Source organism: Vipera ursinii, assembly GCF_947247035.1.
Source record: "Vipera ursinii genome assembly, chromosome: 4".
Lineage (NCBI taxonomy): Eukaryota > Metazoa > Chordata > Lepidosauria > Squamata > Viperidae > Vipera > Vipera ursinii.
The window spans coordinates 61,129,012-61,141,191 of NC_139514.1; the positions used below are offsets into that span (position 1 = coordinate 61,129,012).

Sequence of the window (12,180 nt, forward strand, 5' to 3'; positions counted from 1 at the left end):
TCCTTCTGTTGATTTATTATCATATTACTAAGACTTCAATGGTATACCATAAAATTAATAATGGAATTCACCATTTAATCTTTGGAGTCACAATAGGAATTAAAATCAAAGAATCAACAGTAGATAACAATTTAGGTCCTGCTAGAAGAGTTCCACTGAAAGAGATACTGTCATGGTTTCAACAGATGAAACTGTTCAAAAGAACTTCAATGCATTGTTTACCTTAAAGAATCTTTTACTTGAGAAACAAAGTATCGGCACTACATAGTTGAAACCAGAAACTAAATTCCTGTCCCCTGGATACAAAGTAACAAAGAGCAATTCCCTCCTCCAATAACAATCATAAATCACATCCCCCAATTAGCTTGAGCCATGAGCTTTCTCCCCAGCACTCCAGCCCACCAAAACTGATGTCTCTGCGTCTAATGTCCTTGGGTTGCCACAACTAAGTTATTATTATTATGACTAGCTGGACTCTCATCCCTATTCCCCCTCCCAGCATCAATTAATTCTAAAAGCAATAGAGAAAAGATGGCTACAAAGCAAGAACATCCGATGTTAGCAGCGTTGACAGATATTGTTTTACTGTCAAAGTGCATTAATTCTTTTAAGTTGTATTGTTTTTTAATAGTCATCTTACTATGATGTAAATTCAATATACTTCATTCTTAACAAAAGGTAACATCTCTTGTCTTTCTGTATCACTTCAGATATTTGCAGAGTACTGAATAACTTCCTCACCCTACCCCATCCCATCTCAATCTTTTTTTTTCATGGTAAATATTTTAAACCCTTCAGTCTCTTCTTATAAGGATTCAATTTCTAGTTACCAAATAATCCTTGTAGCCATTTTCTATATTTATTTCATTTGTCTGATTTTTTTAAAAAATGTAGTGCCTAGGACTGGATACTAGAGTTGAAAAATTGGGGAGGAGGCAATGTTTTTCAACCAAGACAAAATAAAATTCAACAGTTACCTATAAGGCCCTAAATGGCGAGGGTCCAGGATATTTGAGGGAACACCTGCTGCCAGCATCAAGTTCCCTTCGTCCAGTGCGCTCCCACAGGGAGGATCTCCTCAGGGTGCCGCCGGTTAAAGACTGCCGGGGGGTAACACCCAGGGGTAGGGCCTTCTCAGTGGGTGCGCCTGCCCTGTGGAACCAGCTGCCTGCGGAGCTTAGGACTGCCCCCAACCTCCGTTCATTCCGCCGGGACCTGAAGACCTGGCTCTTCGAGCTCTCTGGCCCAGGCTGAGAATATTTTTAATTTTAATTTTAACTGGGTTTTAATTTTCTCAGGGTTCTATTTAATCTCTTTTAATTGTGTTTTAACGTTTGTATTGACTGTTTTTTTAAATGCCCTGTAAACCGCCCTGAGTCCTTTGGGAAAGGGTGGTATATAAATCTAAATAATAAATAAATAAATAAATAAATAAATAAATAAATAAATAAATAAATAAATAAATAAATAAATAAAATTGGAAACTTATGCAACATAAGATTGTGTTGGCAATTTTGAGGCTAGATGAGTCATGCTGGTACAGTGGTCGGAAGGCAGTATTTCAGGCTAACTCAATGCTCACTGCCAGGAGTTTGATCCTGATCGGCTCAAGGTTGACTCAGTCTTCTATCTTCCGAGGTCAGTAAAATGAAGACCCAGATTGCTGGGGGCAATATGCTGATTTTTATAAACTACTCAGAATGTGCTACAAAACACTATGGAGCTTTATAAGTCTAAATGATATTGCTATTGCTCCTTCACATAGCTGTCTGAATTTGTTTGTGATGAACTATTTAAATTCCTGCCTGGTCACAGACTTCTTTCTCAAGCACCTCAATAAAGATGTTCAGTTAAATGTTTTGCAACTTTTTTTTAATCTGAGAAAGGAACATGATTGATAAGGACGTATGTTCTTACTTTACTTAAAGGAATTGCACGTATAAATATATCCTCTTTGTTAGAAGAGGACTTTTAAAATAGTGAACAAATAGAGGATAGAAAAAATATACTCTTCCGGGAATATAAAGTGAGCTTATAAAATCACATAGAATACATACCAATTGCACTTCCTCTTTGCTGCAAATGTTTTTGAAACATTTTTAAACATCAGATAAAACGACTGAAAGTTATAAAAGTAACAAAAGCATAAATCTCTGATATTTTTACAATCCTGTTACTAAAACTGACTAAAGCTCTCATGCATTCAAGAAACATACTTTTCTTATTCTTCTTTGGTCTCTTGGCATTAGTATCAACAAATCTTTAATTTAAAAAATCCTACCATATTAGCTAAAATATGCAGCACTTTCTCTGTTCAACCTTTTTTGGTTATGTATCCAAATCCTTTCCAGGATGGAAAATGCATGGTCATTCCTCTAACATTGCACATCCAAATATATTTTTGGTAAAAAAAAAATCTGGTTGACCTTTGGAATAGAAATAGCTGTAGCAATTGGTATGTTTACTTTTGCACATATTCTCTCTGAAAAAGATCTAAATAATTTATTGGTAATATGAGAAACTGGCAATAAAGAAACAACAGAGAAGCTTATTGATAGGGCAATAACAGAAGAGTCATTTGGAATATCAGTGAATGTACTCTGAAGTTTATAGTACAATCTAGCAGTCTTGTATTACTTAGTGTGATGGAATGTGTTTATAATGTGATTAACTACAGTAACATAGCAGGTTCCCAGAAAGAACAGAGTGCATTCTGAGGAAGGTGTGAGATAAGAGACAAAACAGTCCAAAGCTTGATCTTGGGAAGAAAAAAAGATTTAGAATAACTGGTGAAGAGAATCTCCCAGGATGTATGTGTTAGGATAGGGAAATAAAGGTTTAGTCTCTCCAGATTCTGTCTACATAATTGAAGCAACTAAAAAAAACCCTGAACTTTGGCTGGAATGTATTACATCATTCTTGACCTAGGGCTAACACTTAATTTATATAACTGAAATAAAGACTACAATTATAACCTAATACAATTATAACCAAAACCAGCAAAAATTTCTGCCAGGTGGTCTCTTTACATGGATAATTTGATGCTGTATGGAAAAGCACCATTTGAAATAGAATTTCTGCTCGACACTATCCATATACCGTATACAGACAAGACACTACAATGAAATATAGACTGGATAAATGTACCAACATTAATATCAACAGGAGAAATATCTTCATTAACTAAAGGAATCAAGATGTCCCATGGAAATAACGTCAAGTCTTGAGAAAGAAGATCACGTCAAAAATTTGGGCATCCTTCAAAGTGACATTAAGCATACTGAAGCCAAGAAGAAGGTTAGCAGTGAATACTTCATAAGAGTGAGGACTTAAAAGTCCAAACACAGTGGAAGAAATGCCATCAAAGCAATTGATACTTGGACACTTCTAATCATTAGATACAGACCTAGAATAGTGGACTGGACTCAAGCAGAACTAAAAGCCTGGATAGGAAGACCAATAAAATAATGAGAAGGAATCATGCCCTTCATTCACACAATGATTTTCACAGACTTTACTTACCAAAAAGCATAGTGGATCTGGAACATTGCAAGTACAGCACATAATTTAAGAAATAAAAAGAACATTAAAAGAATATCTGAAGATGAGTGAAGAAGATGGGCTGAAGCTAGTACACCAAAGAAGGCTTACTGAATACAGGAGAGGCCAACTGGCCTACAATGAAGACCAAATAAAGAATAAAAAAGAGACAGAGCAAGGCAAAGTATTACATGGTGTGTGTGTGTGTGTGTGTGTGTGTGTGTGTGTGTGTATAAACACATAACATATACAGAGAGGAGGGGAGAGATAGGATAGAGAGAAAGAGAGAAACAGACAATAGATGCTGTCTCTGCAAAGAAGCTGAAAAAATAGTGGACCACCTAGTTAGCTGCTGCAAAAAGCTCTCTCAGACTGACTACAAACAATGGCATGACAAAGTAGCAGCTATGGTGCATTGCAATATGTGCAATAAATACCATTTGCCTTCAAACAAGAACTGGGGGCAACACAAAGTATACAAATAAGAGAAAAAGAAGACCCTAAAGTGCTCCTGGACTTTAAAATTCAAACAGATAAGAACCTACCTTATAACATCCTAGACTTAATTATTGTAAGATAAAGGTAAAGGTTCCCCCGCACATGTGTGCTAGTCGTTTCCGACTCTAGGGGCTGGTGCTCATCTCCGTTTCAAAGCCAAAGAGCCAGCACTTGTCCGAGGACGTCTCCATGGTCATGTGGCCGGCATGACTAGATGCCAAAGGTGCATGGAACGCTGTTACCTTTTCACCATAGTGGTCCCTATTTTTCTACTTGCATTTTTACATGCTTTCAAACTGCTAGGTTGGCAGAAGCTGGGACGAGTAACAGGCACTCACTCTGTTAGGCAGCACTCGAGATTCAACCCACCAAACTGCCAACTTTCTGATTGACAAGCTCAGCGTCCTAATCTACTGAGCCACCATGCCCCTTATTGTAAGATAAGAAAGACAAAAAAAGTCTCAATAAGGGAGGCTGCAGTACCTGAGGGTAGCAAAATAGAAGAGAAAGAACTGGACAAAATCATAAAATATAAAGGCAAATAGAAATAGAACAACTCTGGCAACAGAGAGCAAAGGTAGTATCAATAGTAATAGGTGTCTTGGGTGTAATCTAAAAAGAGCTGGAGCATCACTTGAACACCATTGGCATTGACAAAATTACCATCAGTCAGTAGTGACAGGCAGCTTTACTTGGAAGAGTTTATATCCTTCTACAATACCTTGAACACCATCAAACAACTTCTTCTTTCTCAGGTTCTTTGGAAGAACCTGACAGGGAGATAAAAATGCCAATTCTGTCTAAAGATTTGGCTGACCATACAACCAACCTTAATAATAGTATCCGAAATATGCTTTTTCACGAGGCAACTGGACTTCCTTGTTTTTCTTTGAAGCATTTTGCTTCACATCCAAGAAGCTTCTTCAGCTGAAGAAACTTCTTGGATGAGAAGTGAAATGTCTTCAATGAAAAACAAGAAAGTCCATTTGCCTCATGAAAAAGCATATTTGGGATAACTATGACCTGGATTACTGAGAATCTCCATAGACATAGACATAGTAATAAATAATAATGAAATAAATAATTTATGTATCCTAAAGGTTGCTCAATTTTAATGGGATCCACTTTCCATTAGTAGATCACTTTATTATTACCAGGTTCAGTAAAACATTGAAGAATGCATCATGTGGAGAGGTTCCTGATGCACCCATACATTTGGTTTGCCTAAAGCACAGGAAAAGTTACCATGAATTTTAAAGTGCCCTGCTTTAATGTTTTATTTATATACATTATAACATCTCTGTATTTGTCTATCATATCTAACATGTAAATCAAATATTTTAATGCTCAGTTGTACTTAATATTTACGGTATATTTCAAAAGTTATAGTGAAAAAAATTCACATATTATTTGCTATTGTGATAAAGGCATCGTTGGATTCTGTGCATGCTTATAAAATAACATTGCATTTATTAATTTGTTTCTCCTAAAACTTCTCATATGTGAATGCATACTTTCCAATAATCTTGAAAATGCAGCATATTTCTCGTCTCTTCTGAACCTTTTCTATTAAAGATTTATTGATTGTTGATCTGCAGAAGATATTCAATCTGTTTCTGAAAGGTGACCTAATTACCTCACCACCAGACAAATAGCAGGCTTGCTAATATAATGAATGCTGGCAGAATTGGAAAGTTTTTCTGGTATATAGGTGATCATTAAGGCTGTGTATTAAGCTCAGCATATATATTTTTTAAGACTGACTTGTAACACATTATAATTAAATGTTCTGGTGAAAATACTTATTTTCTCTATAATATTAACCTCCTCTATGATGATTTATATGTTATCAAATTAAATCAGAAGGTGTATTTTTAAGGAAAAATACTAATATAAGGTATAAGCAGCTATCACTTGAACCATGGTATGAAATATTTCAGGAGGATGCTGTTTTAAGTGAAGGCTTTCATGGTCTAGTCTATAGATCTCAACCAGAAATACTTGCCTTCTCCATAACAAGACAACTTACTCCTGGAAAGTTTTCTTTCAAAACACCTCTGTGTTCTCATTGTTTGGCTTTGCTACCATAGCAGGATTTTTTTTAATTTTATGAGTCTTGCTTCTATGTCAGACTTTTGTGAGAGAAACCCTGATGTCTTTTACATCAGAGGCCCCCCAACCTTTTGGACACCAGGGACCAGTTCTGTAGAGAAAGATTTTTCCACTGACCAGAGGGGGCGTGGTTTCATGTGCTGCCTGCATCCAGCGGATGGGGCTTCACTTGTTTGTGTGGCCTGGTTGCTGGCATACCGCGGCCCGGTGCCGGTCCATGGACTGGGTGTTGGGGACTCCTGTTTTACACCACCAAAACTGACTTGTCCTTAAAAAATTACTTGTACAATAGATTCATGAATAATAGGATAAGAGATCATTGATAAGAGATGCTGCCATAGATGGAAATTTGTCATACTCCATTCTGGTATCAGCAATGATAAGAATATATTCATTTTTTTTAAAATTCCTGGGTAAGTATGTCAGAAGTGATGTAACAAATATATTGCTGAAGGAAAGATTATCTGACTATATGGGAATAGAAAACTAGGTAGTATTCATTTGTGAAATATTTTTTAAATTCATGAGTTTGAAACTGCAACATAAATGAAACAGGCAGTATTGCAGATTATAGAACAGTAACATGAGAAATGTACAGTTTATTCTTTTGTCCTAATCTATCTAGTTTGTGAGAGAATCTTATGCCTGATGTTTTTCATAAATTTAGCAACAAAATAAGATATTTTGTTGCTAAAAGTGAAAACGTCTTATAGAAAACTTGTTTCTGTATGAGCAACTGACATAATATTTTCTTAACAGTTTAACATACAGTCTAATAAACTTCCTCTCATTTTAGTTTGGTATTCATCCAATTGAAGATCTCTTCAGAGATTTGCAAGATGGTCGAAAGCTTTTGGAGCTCCTGGAAGGTCTTACACGCCAAAAACTTGTATGTATATATCTATCTACTACCTCAAATAACTTTGCAATTCTTCTTCACCTAAAATTCATTGTAAAATTAGCATTTGTGGATCTTGTACCTGTAAATATTTTATAATATTTTAAAAACATATAAAGAATATATTGCAATTTGTGTAAGATGCTGATGTTTAAAATTTCTTTATGATATTCTTTTCCTTTTCCTAGCAAATTCCCCCAAAGTTTTCACATATTGTCCTCCCTTCATGGAAACTTGCAGTGACAGCATTTTCTATTACTGTCCTTTTATTAATGTATTTCATTGTATAGTGAACAAAAACATGGAGATAGCAATGTAAATATGTCTAAAAATATTTATAAAAGATTTATATTATATACATTATTTCTGATTTTTAGATAAAAAAATACACTATCCGTGTATTCAGTATATAGAATTAGATGATGAAATTTATAAAATATTCCCATTTCAAAGTTCAAAATGATTTCAACTGCCTCTGGGAGACTCTATTATTATAGCTAAACATATGCATATTCAAAAATAAGGGAGAACAGTTTCATGATTATTAACTGTTACATTTCTTTATTTTGGTCTGATTCAGAATATGAAGATTGTCTTACATACAACAAAATGCATAAAATACTAGGAAGGATTTTTCATAGATTAAAAATATTTATAAAAATTAAATATAATTAAGATGAACAAATGTTTGAAAACTACAGTAGGTTTGTAGGTTTTCCTAAAACAAATATGCAATCATATTTTATTAGCATAATGTAGACAATTCTCTGTATCTAATCGTGGTTTGCGTAAGTGTAAAACCAGAAATATAGTTTTTCTCTATTTTTTTTCCAATGTCACTCAATCATTTTTATGTAAGGAACTGACAAAACTGTTAGTATAATTCAAACTTACAATGGAATGAACTAAACTGATTTCAGTTTACCACTCCCCTGATTCAATATAGTCACCGATAAATGCAATAGTGAAAATATATTATTAAAATAAGAATTTATGTTCTTTAATCTCTTGTTGGTTCTTACAAGATTGTGTAAGGTTTCTGTCATAAACATATTAAGTACATGAATGATTTTTTTAAACAAAAATAATTGGAAATAACTATTTATATTTATAGGGGAAAGAAAAGGGCTCCACTAGAGTTCATGCCTTGAACAATGTCAATAAAGCACTACAAATCTTGCAGAAAAATAATGTAAGTAATAATTTGCATGAATCCATAGTACACAGAGAGCTTTAAAAAACACAAGGCTGTTTCTGAAATACATTTCACAGTGGATAAGATTCAGTGTAATCACATGAAACTGCAATATGTTCCAGAAATGGTCTTAAAAACTGTTTATTCAATTTATATTTATAAATATGTGTGTGTGTGTGTGTGTGTGTGTGTGTGTGTGTGTGTGTATATATATATATATATATATATATATATATATATATATATATATATATATATACACACACATACATATATACATATATACATATATATATATACACATATATACATATATATATATATATATATATATATATATATATATATATATATATATATACATACATGTGTTTCTGTCTTGCTATACATTCCATAAAAGAATTACTTTTTAATTTTTCATATTTAATTATATATTGAAACTTTAGACATTGTGAAATTATGTCAGAAAGCAGCTTGAAGAGTTAAAGGGCCAATTTCTAATTTTAACTATCTGAACATTGTGTCTCAAATATCTCTTTGTTATGGTAGGGTGGGGAACCTGTTATTCACAAAGAGGAGAGTATAGACATATGAGACTTTCATATTGAACTTTATTCTTGTAAAAAAGTGGAATCTGAAAAATCTACAATGATATTGTAAAATTTGAAAAAGAAAAGAACTTGAATAAAAATGAAACCTGATAATATTGTTTATTCTTGAGACCTATGTTCCTCTTCACATCAGCATCACAGAAATACCGGTACTTCATTCTGGTAACAAATACTTCCTTAGTTTGCTATATAACTGATGATGCATAAAATGACTACAATGTGAATGTATCAGCTTGTCAGTTTTGTGTTGACTTCTAGAATTGGAGGAGCAATGCATTAATAGAAAGGCTCAGGAAAATGTTTGTGTGATACATGTAGTAAATGACTCCTTAGATGGATAAATAATTTGTCTCTAATGGAGAAATGTGAGTTTCTGATTGATGGGTAAGACAGGCAAAAACATCAATGGAAGTGTTAGTTATAGGTTAGGTAATACACAGAGATCAAATAAGAAAATAATCTGGTTAGAATAATTAGTATAGATGAGGAAATGAAGTATTTGGCAAAAATATCATCCAAGTATACACAATAAGGTAAAGAAATATGGAGACATAGTCTTATTCAGGAAACGTTTGGGGCAAAATTGTATGCATGTTGTTTCAATCTTAAAGTTAATGGTGTCAAAATTAGATGGAAGAATCTAATGAAGGAGAATCTGGAAATTTTATGAGTTGACATGTGTATAAATATATCAACTCATAGAATCCTACTACTAGGACAAATAAATATGATGAATCATAGATTCAAATAAAGATATGGTCAATTTTTCTGGATTGAGAACATGCAAAATAATATCTATAAAAACTTTACAATGGAGATGATATAACAATACTTTATATTAACCAGTAATTAATGGAATGCTTATGTATTATTTCTGCTTTTATTATTCCATTTCTTTCCTATATTTTCAGAATTATAATTACGGGATAATTTTTAAAAATGCATATTATGAAAGGAGCTATAAATATAGTTGTTTCAGCAAGCTCTCTTTCTCTGTGCTGCCAAAACATTTTATTAAAAGTCATTTAATCGTTTATGTTTATTTTGCAGTATAATATTACATCCTTGCCAATTTCATTTTCCTCTAATGACTTCAACTGTTCACATTCTGTCAACAAATTGTCAAATATTTGTTATATATCTCTACAAGCTAAATGGTAGATAAATATGCAAACACACATATTACCCTGAATGGATACATTTAAGAAATATGATAACTTTAGAAGTCTGATTATATTAATTCAGCAATAATATATTTTTCCATTCTCCTGGAAATATAAACCCATTTATTTTGCTTTATTTTACTTTGCAAATAAAAACATTTATGTTGCTTAATTTCTATCTTTTATTTTATTTTTTGTCTTTTTCTAACAGGTAGATCTGGTAAATATTGGCAGTATAGATATTGTGGATGGAAATCATAAATTGACCCTTGGATTGGTCTGGAGTATAATTCTCCACTGGCAGGTATCAAATGATTGTTTTGGAAGAGCTGTAGGATGTCTGATTAATAAACAAAGGACACTAATGTAGCTCTTTATTTGTATTATTGTTAAATTTTTGTAACTGCCCATTTTATTTCCATGACTCTGGGTTATTTACAAAGTTAAAAAATAAAAAAGTTCCCACAATCCCCCCCAACTTCATTAAAATATTAAAACAAAAACATAAAAACATAATTTGTGGGAGAGCACCATTCATTTTCCTAACAGTATAACCACTTTGGTGTAGATTCCCCCAGACCAGATGGCAAAATCATGTCTTCAGGGTCTTCTGGGCCCAATCTAACCTCAGAATAATGATGTTCCAAAGAAAAGACTCTTATCCTCCATCCTTTTAGATGACACTGTGGATGTGACCCACAATATATCCTTTCTGCCAGATGTGTAGATATAAATGGAGAGAAATACATCAAGTAGCCCAGCCCAATATTTATAGGGCTTCATAGTTCATTACTAGCACCTTACATTGAACCCAGAAGCAAACTAATCAGAAATGCAACTCGCAGACTTTTGGAGTAACATATGCTGATTTAGATTGCTGTATCAGTCTGCACTGCCTCATTTTGCATCAGTTGAAGGTTCTAAATACACTTTAAGGGCAAACTCTTGCAGAGCACAGTACAGTAATCCATCCAGGTGTTTAAGGCATGAATGGCTAATGTAGAGCCTCCATACCAGAAATGGTTTCCTGGTGCACAACCTGAAATTGCTCAAAAGCCCTCGTAGCCATAAGTACTGCTTGCTCTTTTGCGAGACTTCAAAAGGAGCATCAAACTGAGCACAGGATCTATCTGGAGCAGTGCCACCTCATTCACAACTAAATTCTCAGAAACTAGTCACCCTAAAACTCATAGCCACTCAGTTTTGCCAGGGTTGAGATATGATATCAATACATCACTTACTTCACCAGATATGGAGAGAGACAGGTCACCCCATGCCTAATATGACTTTTCACAGAAGCTTCATGGAGTTCTTAAACATGAGTGTAGAAAATACTGAATCTTGTGGCACCATACAAAGTACAGGTTGAGAACCAGCACATTACAATATAAATATTATGGATAGAAATCATAAATTGACCCTTAGATTGGTTGGAATATATTTTTTGGAAGAACTGTATGATATATGGTTAATAATTAAAGGATAGTAAAGTAACTGTTGAATATAGACTTGCAGCAGAATTTGAGCTCTATTCTGCTGTATTAAGGCAGAGGTCCCCAACTTTTCTAGGTTAGTGGCCCAGAGGGAAAGGAAGGGGCAGGCATGGGGCCCTGTGTGAATGTGCAATGCAAAAGGGGTGGCACAAGTGTGCACATGATGCTGAGGGCAGCATCAGTGCATGAACAATGCTGAGGGCGGGCCTAGCACTTGCATGACACTCCAGGTGAGGCTAGTGCTCATGTGATGCTGGTAATGGGGTTAGCACCCAGGCAACTCTGAAGCAGGACTAGTGCCTGCAAGATGCTGGGGGTGGGACTAGCACCCATGCAAAGCTGGAGGCAGCACAAGTATCCATCTGAAGCTGGGAGTGGACCTAGCGCCATGCAATGCTTGGGGCAGGCCAATGCCCTTGTGATGCTCAGGGTGGGACTACCACCCACATGACACTCATGGCATAGCTATCACCCATGCAACACTCAGGGCAGCACTAGCCCACAGTTTGGGGCCCCCTGTTTTAAGGAATATACAAACATGGGATATGTTTTTTTAATTAAGTCCAGCTTGAGAATTACTGCAATGTAAAGTGCAAAAAATGCAGTACACCAAAGACCAGGAAAATTCAGACAAATTCTCTAGAGGTTATTACCAAATTGCTATTTCTAT

General features: G+C 34.5%; 1 protein-coding gene across 7 annotated transcripts in view; it reads left to right on the top strand.

Annotated features, from left to right (window-relative positions):
* DMD (dystrophin) overlaps positions 1-12,180 on the top strand; it is a 906,062-nt gene that overhangs the window by 318,251 nt on the left and 575,631 nt on the right. For all 7 annotated transcript variants that reach the window (XR_014492555.1, XM_083362891.1, XM_083362889.1 and 4 more), the window contains 3 exons: positions 6,947-7,039; positions 8,163-8,240; positions 10,229-10,321. Coding sequence is in view for 5 of the 7 variants with exons in the window: in XM_083362891.1 (XP_083219017.1) it covers positions 6,947-7,039; positions 8,163-8,240; positions 10,229-10,321 (264 nt within the window). In the remaining 2 variants the exon portion in view is untranslated. The remainder of the gene's footprint in view (positions 1-6,946; positions 7,040-8,162; positions 8,241-10,228; positions 10,322-12,180) is intronic.